The sequence below is a fragment of the Benincasa hispida genome, chromosome 12, assembly GCF_009727055.1.
Source record: "Benincasa hispida cultivar B227 chromosome 12, ASM972705v1, whole genome shotgun sequence".
NCBI lineage: Eukaryota > Viridiplantae > Streptophyta > Magnoliopsida > Cucurbitales > Cucurbitaceae > Benincasa > Benincasa hispida.
In genome coordinates this window covers 32,065,855-32,081,459 of record NC_052360.1, presented here as the reverse complement: position 1 = coordinate 32,081,459, position 15,605 = coordinate 32,065,855, and the positions used below count along the sequence as shown (strand labels likewise).

Below are 15,605 nucleotides of genomic sequence, written 5' to 3'. Positions count from 1 at the left end.
TTGAAAATGAAAATAGTATCTATGAACCTAATTTAAAAAAAACAAAATGATTATTAAATGAAACTTTAATTATCGTGATTTCACTACAATGACTAAAATAGACATGCTATCAAATTTTACCTATTTTTCTTAACTTATTTGAATAATTATTTAAAATGTCATATGCTTTGAACTTAAATATACATTTTTTTATTTCCTCTAGAATATTTTTCAAAAATAGTTAATTTTAAATATCGAAGAATAGCTAAATATTCAGAAGAAAAAAGTTGAATAAACTAATCAATTTGAAAAATCAAATATGCAAGGAAAATACTATATATATACCATCAATATAATTGTTTTAAATGGTAAAATTGTTAAAAAAAAATTAAAGTATAGCAATCCCAAAGAATTAAAAATTGATATCTATCGCAATCTATCTTGATCTATTATTGATAGACAGTAAAATTTTGCAATATTTATATTTAAGGTGACTCATTTTTCTTTGAAGCCCTAGAATCAAATTAAAAAAAATTTGAAATTGCTAATAATTGATATCTCATTCCACGAGAATCATTTTGAAAAGTACAAATGAATGACTATAAAACGAGTTGACTTCCCTCGGCACTGTTAACATTTGTATAAAATCAATCCCAGAGAACTATGGACTCCTTCAAACTAACTAAAAAAGAAATAATCTGGGGGTCCATGATCCATCTTCTAACTAATAATAACAATAAAAAAAAATGCAACAATAAGAATCAACTACAACATTTTATAAATTTCTCTTTCTAGAGTTAAAATTCGGAGTGTCATATTGCCTAAAATAACCCTATACCGATCTGATAAGTCATCCATCAGAGTATGGGATGAATTGAATAACAATCACTGGATTCAAAACTATCATCAATTTCATCCAAAAATGATCACTCAAAAATCCCAATAATGCAGAATTGTCTCTTCATAATGAGGAACACTTGCAGCAGCTGCATCATTTGACTTCCAGTTGACTGAGAAACATAACATTTAGTTTAGAGCAACAAAATTAACCAAAATCTTTTTTTTTTAATCATACAACCAAATGCAAAATTAATAATAATAACAACAACAATAATAATAATGGAGTTATGAATATCATAAACTATAATGTGGGTTTGATCATAAGAATGATTGAAAACTCGGTTGTAAGAGGCCTTAACCTAAAGAAAACTGCAGCCAACTTTAAGCCTCTTTCCTAGTTATCCTGTAGAATAAAAGCAAATGGTGAATAAGGAGATATAATAATACAAAAGAATTAGACCAAGAGATATTTGTGTATGCATTATCAGTAGAGTGATGTGGGAAAAAACAATAATCTTTATCTCAGATATTATGCCAAAACTAGTTCACTATGTTAAAATCGTTTTACATTTGTATTTCACAGTTTTGGGTTGTCAATCTCGTATTGAAGGCTACACAAGTGTGAAATATCCAAATTTGAGCCTAATGAGCAGTGGCCAGAAGTCTCCTCACCTGAAGCAATAGATTCCCAAGGCAGTGGTGATCTCATGAATGACTGAAGTTGCAAAGTGCAAATACAGAGCACCTGAGGAAATCAGAAGAGGCAGAAATCATGAAAAATGCCGTCCAAATTAGAAAGGTGAGATCGAATCAATAAGAATAACCGCATATTTCAACTATGGTGTAGATGATCAGCACATACGTGTACTCTTTGTAGTATAATACTTTTTTATTTTACGTTTAGAGACAGTATAAGGTTGGTTCATCTAACAGATCTATCTGATGATTTTGGAGCATATTAACTGAACTATGAATGTTAAAGAGGGTTGGGATGGGGAGAATTGTTAAAAATAGACATACCAGTAAAAAGAGAATAACCAAGAACAACCAGACTTTCATCAACTAAAGGTTCCCTGCCACATGGATTTACAGAACTTTATCGTCAGTATAAATGATATAGCATGCCATCTTTGCATACTGTACAATCCATAACCACATACCCGTCATTAAGCCTTGCTGTGAGAGAGTTTGCAATGGCAAGAGGAAGAAACATTAATGACTGCATAAATATTTTTTAAAAAGATTATAATCTTGCATCAAACTCTACCTCCATCTAGCTAATATGACACAGATGAAATGCTGAAAATATTAAGAATAATTCAAATTTCCACGGAAACAAACAACAAATGCAATAAATGCATCATGATTAATATTCAATTTTAAAACATTCATAGATATTTGCTACCATATCTGGCTGTTAATCTTGATTTCAACACTAATAATAATGGGTACAATAAGCTACATACAAAGACCTCTAAACCGATCTGTAGGTTAATTACATCATCTTCCATATAACAATATTTACCAACAACTACTGGATCAACCTATGCCAGTTTTATTCTAAATATATTATAAAAACTTCTACTTTGAAAAGCATCCAAAACACTTCACCAACAACAAGGCAGAACTAGCTTAATTTAACCATAGTTTATTCTAAATATTCTTGAACATTATTTCTTTCCTTGCTGCAATCATAGTTCGTTAAAAAAAGTTGTTGCTTTTCAAGTGCAAAGTGAACCTTCAATACGGATAGGCACCTGACTTAGCTTTAAGTATAAAGCACACTTAAGTGCACACATTTTTTTTTGAAAAAAAAACAGTGAGTATTGTAGCTTCTTTTTTATGTAAGTGAATTGTGACTTAATCATTCAACTATGAATTATGCTATTTACAGACTGAACAGGCAATTTTGTTCATTCTATTATGACATGTATGACAAAACCTCATTAAGTAACTAAAAAAATCAAAGCAAATAATCAAGGTTAAGTATTTTAATTAAGAGTTGGGGTTCAAGCCCAGATAATTTCGTTTTCTAAACTATAATCAAATTACAGTGTAGTATAAGGGCTAGGCAAGGATATAATGTCATAATCATGCATCTTCATGAAGATTTTCAAAACAGCACAATATTGTTCCCCATAGCTAGCCAGGCTTGAAAAGTCAGTTGACTTGGTGCAAAGTCTATATTTTCACTAAATACTTGAAATGTCAATCAACAATTTTTTTGGTGCCATATTATTCGCATCAGCAAATAATGACGAATTTGTCTGGTATTTTGGTTTATTAAATTAACATACCATGCACATTCCAGTTTTCAAGCCCTTGGGTTCATCACAAAGGTGGGCTAGAATCATTCTACCCTGCAAAACAGCAAAACAGAACACTTCTATTTTAGTTTTTAGAAATGCTAGAGTTCATTGTATTCGAGCTCCCAACTCCAACTGATGTGTCATCGATGCCATATAATGGTACCCATTCATGGGACATAATGCTGGCTCTTTAACATTTGTACAGATCAGAACAACAATAAAATGGTAACACAGTACAACAGAACCTCCATTTAATAGCAATAATACTAAAAATAAAAAAAATAAAAATAAAAAAAATTAATTATTTTAAATTTTAAATTTAATATAAATAATAAAAAAACCCTCCAAATCCATGCCATAGCTTCTAAAGATAGGGAAAAAGATGGTGAAAAAGAGAGGAGAGAGAACCTATGTCTTACCACTAAGAATCCAAAAGCAAGTCCAGTTCCAGTTATAACCAGATGCGGATAGTTTCCAATAATGTCAGAAGGTGACAAATAATCCCTAAATGAGAGACATATATGGTGTAAAGACATGATGACTACAAATGTACTAGGTGAGGGAAATGCAAATATAAATGAAATTTACCATGCTAAGACTCCTCCGACAAGTACTACAAATGGGTAAAGCTGTATGAACAGTGAAACAAAATATATATATATATATTATTACATCATAACATAGATAAACCAAAGTTAATAGACAACACGCTTTTACCATCGCTAATGCTAATAGCATGTTTCCTTTTCTTGCCTGCACAACCTTGTAAACATTGTACACACTGCACAGAAGCATAAGACATCATTGGAGGGGGGGGGCTGGAACGAAATATGAGTTGACAAAATTCAGAAAATTTATCACTCCATCCCATGAAGAAAAATCATGGTATTCCACTTACTTTTTGATGTGCTTCACTTTCTTTTAAATCATTTTATATTTAACCTTCTCCAAATTTTCTGAACTTAAAAGACAAGTATCACATGCATTTGGATGCCACTCTAAGTTTAGAAGACAGGAAACACATACTTGAATGCAACTGTTGGAATGACACCGAAAGCCGCCAATAAAATCAGTGCAGCCCTGAATGTAGGGATATCTGAACACAGAAATTTTTTAAAAATGATCAACTACAAGAAGAGTAACTGCTACAGTGAAATACCAAGAGAACGAGTCATTGTGATTAAACAATAAACAAAGAGGTTACAAATGTGTAAGTAGAGGTCTTATATTATATATCCGACATGAAATAACAAGAGAATAAAATGAGAATTTTGCCAACACAGGACAGGTCCCTACAACTTTGCAAGCTGTCAAAACCTAGAGCTTAAGGCCTCAAAGAAGCAACTCCACAGAGCCCTAGCAAAATCACATCTCTAGAGTAAATTAAGGTCCTCTGCAGTCCTCATGCAAAGAATACAACAAAACAACCCCACCAAAGAGAGGACCCCTTGGCCAAAATCTGATCTAAGGCATTAACTTTTCCATGCATAACTTGCTACACTAAAAGCTTAACCTTCCACACACAGGAAAAAGTTAGAACCAATAACTGGAGAGGAGCCTAGCCAAACACCGAAAAAATGAGCCGCAATAGAAGCATTTAGAAGGGCAAAGATTCCAAAGGCAGACATCTCCTCTGTTAAAGCTGAAGCAAGAGTTGCCATCAAGGATAACAAAGCCAACACATCAGCCATTTCCATATGGGTCAACAGACGGCGAAAAAAAAGGTATTTCATCAATTCTTTCTTTTTTTTTCAATGGAAGTTGTTTCAAAAAAAAAAGAAAAGAAAGAAAGAAAGAAAAAGGATGTGTCTCATCAAGAGCAAAGATAGAAGCCACAGTATGATTCCTCAAGGAGGACAACTGATATAAACAGGCAAAGAAGGAACAAGGAACAAAAGTCGCCAGAATAGCCAATAGAGCCCGTTATCAAGCTTTTACATTACCAAAGCCTAACCTTTACATCTCCAATGGCCTAGACACTGCCTTCCAACTAACGAGATGCAAGCCTTTTCCCTCCTCAACCTCTTCCCATAAGAGATCCCTCATCAAATCTCCAACATCTTGTAAGGACAGAAAATAGGTAGGAGCCCCTAAGGGTAGACAGAATAAGGGTAAGTCTCCAACCTTTCGAGAAAAAATTATCCAAGAAGTGACCCTTCTACAAATCTTACCAATGACAATCTTCCAGAGCTCCTTGGAAGTACATTTGTGCATTTGCTTATTTGATTGCCAATCGGATTAGACGTCGTATTGGTGATGGTTCCTCTATGTCTTTCTGGTATGACTCTTGGCTCAGTTGTGGTGTCCTTGCTAACACTTATCCAAGGCTTTTTCGATTGGTGCAACACCTTGAGGTTACTGTCAGATCTCTTCTTCATCTGTGAATTTGAATTTATGTCGTAATCTTACTGAATTGGAGATTGATGAATGGGCTTCATTATCCCTTCATCTGGCATCTGTCCGCTTTCGTTCCTCTCTTGATACTTGGTTGTGGCCTCTTGATCCTTCTATGGGCTTTACTGTTAAATCTCTTATAACTGATTTGGTGGGTGATATGGATTCGGTTTTGACTGCCTTTATTCAGTAATTTGGAAGGATAGATATCCCAAGAGGATTAAAATCTTTCTTTGGGAGCTCAGTTGGGGTGCCATCAATACAGCTGATCGCTTACAACGTCGCATGCCATATATGTCTCTTTCCCCCTCTTGGTGTCGTGTCATAAGCACGTGGAATCGCTAGTTCATCTTTTTTTTTCCATTGTTCCTTTGCTACTAGCTTTTGGGATCTTCTCTTGCCTGCTTTTAGTTGGTCTTTCACTTGTCCTAATAATATTTTTGATGCTTTGGCCTCTGTATTAGTGGGTCATCCTTTTGGTGGATCTAAGCAGGTGATTTGGTTGGCCTTCATTCGTGCATTCCTCTGGTGCTTATGGGGTGAAAGAAATGGAAGAGTTTTTAATGATATTTGTTCTTGCCGTGCTCGGTTTTTTGAACTTGTTGTGACTACTACTTTTTCTTGGTGCAAATTAAAGCACCCTTTCACTTACTTCAGTTTATCTTTTTTAGTTAGCAACTGGCGATTTTTATTGTAATTTTCTCGGGGTTCTCCCCTTATACTTATCAATGAATTGTTTCTTTTATCAAAAAATAAAAAAATAAAACAAATCTTACCAATGGCATGATCTTAAAATGTAGTCACATTTAGAACGATTTATGGATTTGGTTCTTTTTACTGCTTTTTCTTGGTTCAAAATTAAGCACTCATTTAAACATTTTAGCTTATCTTTCTTAGTTACCAATTGGCGATCTCTTTTGTAAATGACCTAGGGAAGGGCCTACATAGGTAGAAGGAAAGATACCAACCTCATACCCCACCAAGGAAGCCTACCTACCCAACTTAAGACGGTTGTGATTAAGACCCAAAATTTGACATTTGCCTCTATTAATCCTAAGTCCCGAGATAGTCTCCAAAAATGATAAAATCTTATTCAGGTTAAGGAAAGACTCCTCCTTGAACAAAAGGAAATTGTATCATCAGTAGATGGATATGTGATAGAGCAACCATATCTACCAACTTCCTCTACATTGAGGACATGCACAAGCGATTGGATTAAAATTATATGCATTTTTTATTCTCATTTTATGAACCAGAACAACTTCCTCTAAATTGTATGCATTATTTCATTTAAACAAACATTCTTATCAGAGGAAAGAAAAAAAAACAAAACAAACAAACTATACATTTTATGCCCAATATGCATACAATAGCGTGAAATGGACCACCCATAAAGGCATAGAAGCACATAGAGCAATATCAGTGCAACCGAAAGAGCTAACAGTCAAGCTGAACTAGAATCTTTCATATAATATTAAAGTACAGAGCTAACCAGAACTCACGATAAAAACTGGTCATAGAGAGTTAGAGAGGAGGGAGGGAGATTGGATATTCATAGTTAGAAGTGCTGAAGGTGTGTATACAATATAAAAAAAATATTCATTGACAGTAGATTTAATGTTTTACCATGGAAAATAGGAACCCAACTAAAAATTGGTATGGACTTCCCGAACTGCTGAGTCCACCACCCAGCACCTGGTAGAAGATATATTCAGGACTTGATGAACTTTTCTATCAAGCTGGAAGAGAATTGAATATTCAAGGTAGAAAATTGCAAACTGAAATTGTAAAACAAGCAGGAAGAAGAAGCATACCCACAAAGGTTGTGAAAAAATGACATAAATAAATCAGCATGAGACCCTCAGTAGGTCCATTTACAACAGGAAGAACGAGAGTGTTGGTGAAGAAGCTGTAATCAAAAATGAAAATGCAAGTTAGGTGCCAATTTTTTATTTCCTTTTTTCCTTTCAAGATAATAAGCAAATTAGTTCACCCAGAAAAGCAAACATATTAGGAGAGGGTAACAGCTCGAAACCCAATCTCAAAGTCAGCGATAAAGGTTTTCCAGCTAGCTAATACAAATGCTATTAAAACTGCATACTTTACCTACCCAAGTTAACAATAGTCCTTGTTTGAATAGGAAAGAAGAATAAAATCTTGTGTGAAAAGAACATTCTAAATATGATATACAAAGTGTGAAAGGGGTATATCTGACCTCAATGTCCACCTAGCAGCACTTGATCATGATAAAGATGCATAATCACACGTGTGTGTATGTCTATATATATAAATAAGTAACAATTTCATTGCTGAATGAAACATGCAGAATCAAACATATTACCGGCCAATGACAACTATTATACCATCTATGTAAGTCAAACAAGATCCACAAGTGCAAAAACAGGGGTTCCCTGGAAGCAACAGATATATTTCTCTTTTTCCTTTATGGGATTAAAAAGCAGAGATTTTAATTATTTATTTTGATAAGGAACTGTGTGTAAAATTAATAAAAAGAAAAGAAAGAGGAAAACCCATCGGCAAAAGTGGAGGAAACCCCTCCTAAAGTACAACTATCAGAGAAAAGCTTTCCAATTTGTAATAAAGACTATAATTACATGGGATCGATCTGTTTTTAAAATTAGGGTTTAGGGTTGGGATTTTCAAAGAGGGAATGATGAGAAGTCTCAGTGCTAGAGCAAAGCGGCTAATTGGTTTTGGTTGCAATGTGCCTGCACCAATTCCACATGAGATTTCTGACTCTCTTCTTCAAGGAAAAAGAAAAAAGAAAAGACTATAATACAAAAGAGCTTTTTTTTGGTTTAAACACCACCAAGAGGGCAAGTGTTGTATCCTCAGTATTCAGTTTATCCTAAAAAATTCTAAGGTTCCTCTCCTTCCAAATTGACAAAAGATTGAAAATAGAGCTATTTTATTAAGCAAGAAAGTTATACCAAAAGGAGGGGGGGTGGGGGCGAAGAATCCCCCTTCACAAGCAGAACTATAGTCATGAGAGAAGAGACATCGTCATAACTCATAGTAACTTCTATTATATCAAAATAATGAGCTGGTACAGATAACTTACTGTTCCCACGTTGCACCATAAAAGGGAACAGCTGAAAGTACCCAGAACCAGAAAGAAGATCTTCCGCACATGGCAGTGCTCCCAAATGCTAAGGTTTCAAACTGGTATCAACCAGAAACAAAAAATATATGAATGCCCGGAAGGCCAGGAAAATACAGCAACCATGTGGCATGATACATACCGCGCATGCAAGTGCATCACATCCTGGAAGACAAAAATAAGCCCAAGACAACATTTTTTTTAAAACATTAATCTTTGGTGAGCCAATCAAAAGCATGAGAGACAGGAACAAGGGGGAAATAAAAAAAAAAATAGAAACATTACCGTGGTCAAAAAGTTCTCCCAGTGGACTTGAGGAATTTGTCCTCCGTGCTTGCTTCCCATCAACAGCATCAAAAGTCTTGTAAAACAGGGACAAAGGATTTGTAAGGAAATTAGCAACAAGTGTCCCTGAAATCTCCGGGAGTGGATCAACTTTCAAGAGAGGACATGCTATCCAATGAGTGCAGCAAAATTCCATATAGAATATTAGAGAATACCTGATAAAGAAATAGAAGCAATCCATGCGCAAAATGAACCCACCTTGGGGGAGCTGAATCCAAATGAGGAGAATATATCTGACATGAAAGTGCAATTAAAATAAAAATGTGAGAAAGACCAAGGGATCAATATATCAATAAAAGAACCACGATGTGCTAATATAGCAATAAATATGTCGCTTTAGTGTGATATTTGCCCATATTCTGTATCGACTTTAGATATACTATGCCTAAGACAATTTTAATGGAAATAAAAAACAACAAAGAGTAAATGAACGTATGTAAAAGCACAAAGACTAATAAAACAAAATCTTAGCATGTCTTAAAACATATTTGATGAAGACTTAGGACCAGGCATTGCAAGAGAACGATAATCATAATATAAAAATGACGCCATCTGGAGTAAAGCTTAGATAAGACCAGTAAAAGGAGTATTGGATGTTACTCACATAACCAAGAACTGCTGACGTGACCAAAAACATAAATCCCATAAGTGTTATCTACCACGAGAGCAAGCACAAAGGAAAGAACGTATTATCTCAAAAGTCAAAGCAAAAGATAGAGTACAGCACTCAAAAGGAAACATCAATTTACCATATTCGGCCTGATGAAATCATCCAGGAATACACGTGAAGCGAGAACAGAGAAAAAATGATAAGTCAGCATATCGTTGGAAAGAAATCTTACTAGAAATAAAATATGCGTAATCAGGTTTGAAATATTGTACTAGAAGCTATTGAAATTTTTAAACGCAAATCATTATCATATCTTGAAAAGCTGACTTATGAAGTCTCTCCAGGATGCTTCTGAACACAGGATCAGATAACGTGGGGAAAATCTTTTACTGAATTTGCAGAAATCACTACTGATAGAAACAAAGAAGCTTTACTTACGGCATCCATAGTGGAAAGAAATTGACAAAGCGACTCCAAAAGGGTTGCAGCACATATTTGGCAACATAAGAGTGATCAACACCACTGTACTTGTATCTGTGCAGTGTTGCGACTCCATGTGCACCAATATACCCCATTTCCTCAAAATAAGATCAAAATTGTGTAGCAGAAACCAATCAACTCGCCTGAAATTCAGCTATACGGAAAGAAATAGTAACTCGACATAACCAATAAAAGTCTACGGCAGTACAGAATGCAGTATCCAATCAAGAAAAAAAGATGCAACCATTGAAATAAATACATAAATATAGAAACTACATGTATTCCGGGAATTTCAATAACCTAAACAACCTAAAAGCAATAACCCATTTAGGATTCAGAAGCAAAGTGTTCGTTAATGCTTTAGTTAGAGCAATCACTCATCAAAAACGGATGAGGCGATTCATAACAATGCTTACAAGAGTAACTCCCACTGAAAGCATGGATCCAAATGAAACAAATTAAACTATCTGGCGTAACTTGAATCGAACACAGTTCAAGAATAACTTGTAAAAAATCAAATCGGATGCCACACAGAATGGAAAGTACTACAGGAAAGAAATCATGGAAAGATAAAGCATTGAATAAAAGAAGATTACCTGATTTCTAGCCGGAGAGGAAATGGACAGGACGAGAGATCAGGAAATGGAGAAGCCATGTGGAGGGAGAAAAACGAGAGGGAAAAAGAAAAAAAAGAGGATCTTTTATTATTATCTCCCTCTCTGATGGAGAGCCATTTCTCGTACAAAAGGTAAGATATTCCTTCGGCTTTCTTTCGAGGTAACATATTTATTTGTTGCTGGTTAGTAAATTTTCGTCATCTCGATATTTTTATCTATATTTTCCCCTTTTTATATATTCAAAATGTTGTTTATGTGTCTCCAAATATCACCTCCTACTTACCAAATTATCCTCACATTTAGTAGATTTTAGAATACACATTTGACAAAATCCAAAGAGATTAAAAAAAGTTGAGAAATTCATCTTTTTTTTATTTTATTTACTTTTATTATTTGTTTATTTCATATATTTATTGTGTTTAATTTATTATATTATTATATTATCATATTTATTTTAATATTATATTTTATTGGTATATGTGCTCTCATTGTGTTCCTCAAGTTCATGACACGTTATCAGCACGAGCTCCTATAGTTTTTCTTGCTAAAGGTAGGTCCTAAAGTTATGTCAGTTTTTCTCTTTTCATTATCATTAATAAATTAAATGTTGTTTTACATATTTGATATATATTAAATTTCAAATATAAATACAATATTTTGTAATAGTGTTACTATGGAAATATTATAAAACTAGAATTTGTAACATTTGATATTAATAGTAATAATTATTTGTCATTAGTGCTTGATACCAAAATATACTTGGATGTCATAAAAATATGATCATCGAAAACAATTTTTCTTCCTAAAGCTTGTTGTAAATGGATGCATTAGAGGCTCTAAAATTTTAAATTAATATGTTAGAGAAGACATTTTTCTACATTTGGGATATGTTCATGCAGTAGTAATATCAAGAGAAAGATTTTAAACAATATTCTAAACTAATTTCATGTATTCTCGTGATCGAACAAAATAACGAGTTATTGATGAAAATCACAAATCTTGACCAACTGGAACAACAACATTCCCTGAATTGAATGTTGTGAATGTCAATAATTGTGATCGAGGTCGAGGTCGCGGTCAAGATTGTGACCGTGGTAGATTAAGAAATAATTATTATTTTCATGAGGGGTCGTTCTAATCATTAAATTTCAAAAGAACCACACAAAATGATGATCACAAAGAAAAAGTTCCACAAGAGTTCAAAAAGTGTTGAAAATAAAAACTCTCAATATGAAATGACTAGGTATTAGTCACGTACTTGTCGTACGTCAAAACATTTAGTTGATCTCTATTGAGCCTCCCCGAAGGAAAGAGAGAAAAATATGGAAGCAAATGATAATGAGATATTTTACCCATCCAATCTAATAGATTTAGATGTGGCACATTTTTCCAAATCTCCTTAAGAGAAAATTGGCACAATTGATGGCATAACAAGCGTATCTTTTGATTTTGAGAACATTTAGTATTAATGAGTAAAAAAGATCTATGTCTAGCAGACAGTGCAACTACACATACAATACTTATAAACAAAAAAGATATTTTTCCAAACTGACAATGGTGGAAGCGAAAATCAATATGATATTAGGTTATACAAACTTGATTGAATGCTTTGGAAAATAAAATATTATTTTGCCTAACGAAACAAAATTTACAATTGACAATGCATTGTTATCTAGTTAATCAAAGATAAATCTACTTAGTTTTAAATATATACGTTGCAATGCTTATCATATCGAGACTGATAGAAAGAATAATATGGAATATCTTTATATCATATCTACTGTCTTATATGAAAAACGTATATTGGAAGAATTGCCTGTTTTATCATCTAAATCACATCATACTCACGTACAAGTAATTGAAACATATGCAACAATGAACACGAAATTTATGAATCCATACATATTTACAATTTGGCATGACAAATTAGGTCATCCAAGATCTATAATGATAAGAATAGTTATTGAGAATTCAAATGGATACCTATTGAAGAGCCAAAAGATTATTCAATCTAATGCATTATCATGTGATGCTTGCTCTCGAGGTAAATTAATCATTAAACCATCACAAGCTAAAGTGGAGGCTAAATCACCTACATTTTTAGAACGAATTCATGGTGATATATGAGGACCTATTAACCCACTAAGTGAACCATTTAGATATTTTATGATATTAATAGACGCATCCAGCAGATGGTCACACATGTGTTTATTATTAAGTCGTAATCTTGCATTTGCAAGATTACTTGCTCAAATAATTAAGTTAAGAGCACAATTTCCTGATTATACAATTAAGACCATTCGTCTTAATAATGTTGGTGAATTTACATACCAAGCTTTTGATAATTTTTATATGTCAACTGGGATAAGTTTTGAACATCCCGTAGCTCATATTCATGCACAAAATGGTTTAGCATAATAATTTATAAAATGTTTGCAGTTAATTGCTAGACCATTGCTTATGAGAGCTAAGTTTCCTACATTTGTACGGGGACGTGCTATTTTGCATGCAGCGTCACTTGTACGCATTAGGTCAGTATCTTTCATAAGTACTTACCATTACGATTAGCTTATGACCACGAGTCAAACATTTTCCATTTGAGAATTTTTGGATGTGCAGTATATGTTCCAATTGCTCAACCACAACTTAGTAAGATGGTCCTCAAAGGAGGTTAAGAATATATATTAGATATGATTCCCCATCAATTATTAAATATCTTGAACACCTGATGGGTGATGTATTTACTACACGATTTGTTGTTTGTCATTTTAATGAGACAAATTTTCCAACATTACGGGAAGGAATTTAGAAGTTGGAAAAAGAAATTACTTGGAATGCATCGTTATTATCTCATTTAGATCCCCGTACAGATCATTGTAAACCTGAAGTTCAGAAAATAATTCATTTGCAAATATAGCAGATAAGTTACTAAATACATTTATAAATGTTAAGAAAGAGACTAGTCACCTATACCAGCTACAAATGCTCCATACAGTAAGTTGTCACTAATGAGTCCGTGACACGCCAAAAGCGTGATAGACCATTTGATTCCAAAGACAAAAATCCTTGAAAAAAGAAATAGTCAGTAAATGACTCAGTTAAGAATATGGATGTTCTAGAAGAAATCTTATATATGATCATAAGGATATTGAAGTAAATAAGGATAATAATGAGATCTCAATAAATTATGGAACTATATAAGTTGACAACATTTTTGCATACAATGTTACTCACGATATTATTTATGAAAGTAAGTATAAAAAATATCGACATAGAAAGGATTGGCTTATGTGAAAAGAATATATCATCTGCTCTAAAAAAGACGAAGAATATTAGGTCTTGAAGAACCATAAATTTTGAAAAATAAGTGCACTTATATAGCTTGACTAGTTTATACATTTTCTAGTATTTTTCAGTAATTTTGTTACATATATATGATATTCCTCCAAAAGGAGCATATTGGAGTAGAGTTAAACATATGGTACATTTTATTTGAGAATTAGTTTACATCGATTTATTTTATTCTGATAAATCTAATTATGATTTAGTTGGTTATGAAGATGCAGGTTAGTTATCTAACCCATATAAGCTAAATCTTAAACAAATTACTTAGTACATAGAGAATAATTTTTATATCATGACGATCAGTGAAATTGACCATAACGACTACTTCTTCAAATAATGCTGAAATTCTTGCAATTCACGAGGCTAATCGAGAATGTGTATGGCTAAGATCAATGACTCAACACATTCATGGAATATGTGGTTTGTCTTTTAGTAAAAGTCTTCCAACGATATTATATGAAGACGACACAACATACATATCCCAAATCAAAAGATGATATGTTAAAGGAGATAGAACAAAGCATATATGCCTAAAGCTTTTCTATAATCATGATATTAAAGAAAATGGTGACATCACTATACAACAAATTTGTTCGAATGATAACCTAGCAGACTTATTCACAAAATCATTACCAACAACAACCTTTAAGAAATTGGTGCACAATAGTGGAATATAATGACTCAGAGAACTCAGGTGATATTTCCATGAGGGGGAGTAAATATACTATATTCTTTTTAAGAATATTAGAATATATGAAATATGTACTCTTTTTCCTTCCCTATGATTTTTTTCCCAATGAGCTTTTTCCTAGTAAGGTTTTAACGAGACATATTTCATATATATAATGGGCATCTAAGGAGAAGTGTTATAAATATTATGATAATAGATGCCTATTAGATGCTCATGCTTAGTATCAATTGACTATGTGTCATGCCCTCGTTTTCCAATGTGTTGTCCATGTCAACATTACATATTATTAGTGTTTATATAATTCACCTCCTAATTGCCAAATTGCCTATAAATAGTAGCATTTGGTGGATTTTGGAAGATACACACATTGGGCAAAATCTAAAAAGATTGGAGAAAGTAGAGAAATCTAGGGGTGAAAACGGTTTAGTTTGGTGGTCAAACTGAACCGAACCAAATGTTCTAATATGTGAAATCGAACCGCGTATATGTGGTTTGGTTTTAAACTCGATTTTGATATTTTAAAAAAATCTATGTTATATTTTTTTAATTAAAAAACGGTTCGATTCGGTTTGGTTTTAAATTTGGTTTTATTCTTTCAATTAAAAACAATTCGATTTTACTATATTTTACAATATATATATATATTAGTTAAAAACGGTTCGGTTCGTTTTCAAATTCGGTTTTCGAAATTGAAACCGAACCAAATCGAATTAATTCGGTTTAAAAAATTTCTTCAAACCGGTCCGAATCGCATTTTTCGATTTCACTGAGTTTTCGGTTCGGTTTTTAGAAATAGTTCGGTTTCTGCGGTTTGAATGGCCATCCCTAGAGAAATCCATCATTTTTATTTTATTTACTTTTATTCTTTATTTAT

At 33.1% G+C, this 15,605-nt stretch overlaps 1 protein-coding gene across 4 annotated transcripts; it reads right to left on the bottom strand.

Annotated features, from left to right (window-relative positions):
- Positions 1-695: 695 nt before the first annotated feature.
- On the bottom strand, positions 696-10,832 carry LOC120067773 (choline/ethanolaminephosphotransferase 1-like). Of its 4 annotated transcripts, none has more exons than XM_039019352.1 (20): positions 10,675-10,832; positions 10,037-10,232; positions 9,738-9,747; positions 9,593-9,643; positions 9,144-9,221; positions 8,929-9,004; positions 8,786-8,808; positions 8,605-8,705; positions 7,337-7,431; positions 7,149-7,217; positions 4,155-4,224; positions 3,846-3,909; positions 3,717-3,757; positions 3,548-3,632; positions 3,117-3,179; positions 1,980-2,038; positions 1,840-1,892; positions 1,492-1,564; positions 1,179-1,222; positions 696-989 (listed from the first exon to the last, which is right to left on the bottom strand). In XM_039019352.1, the coding sequence occupies exons 2-19, from the start codon at positions 10,171-10,173 to the stop codon at positions 1,201-1,203; spliced, it is 1,170 nt and encodes a 389-aa protein (XP_038875280.1). In that variant the 5' UTR covers positions 10,174-10,232; positions 10,675-10,832; the 3' UTR covers positions 696-989; positions 1,179-1,200. The 4 variants fall into 4 exon arrangements, with proteins under 4 accessions (XP_038875280.1, XP_038875281.1, XP_038875282.1 ...); XM_039019353.1 differs by having other exon boundaries at positions 10,037-10,221; positions 10,675-10,830; XM_039019354.1 differs by lacking the exon at positions 10,675-10,832 and adding an exon at positions 10,495-10,630.
- Between the last annotated feature and the right edge of the window lie 4,773 nt (positions 10,833-15,605).

Excerpts from the sequence above, each read along its gene's own strand:
- LOC120067773 (XM_039019352.1), bottom strand. The coding sequence starts at position 10,173 with ATGGGGTATATTGGTGCACATGGAGTCGCAACACTGCACAGATACAAG. Across the intron at positions 9,005-9,143 it reads TGCTTCTATTTCTTTATCAG|ACTTTTGATGCTGTTGATGG; the intron begins GTATTCTCTAAT and ends CTGTTTTACAAG. Across the intron at positions 1,565-1,839 it reads TGGTTATTCTCTTTTTACTG|GTGCTCTGTATTTGCACTTT; the intron begins GTATGTCTATTT and ends TGATTTCCTCAG.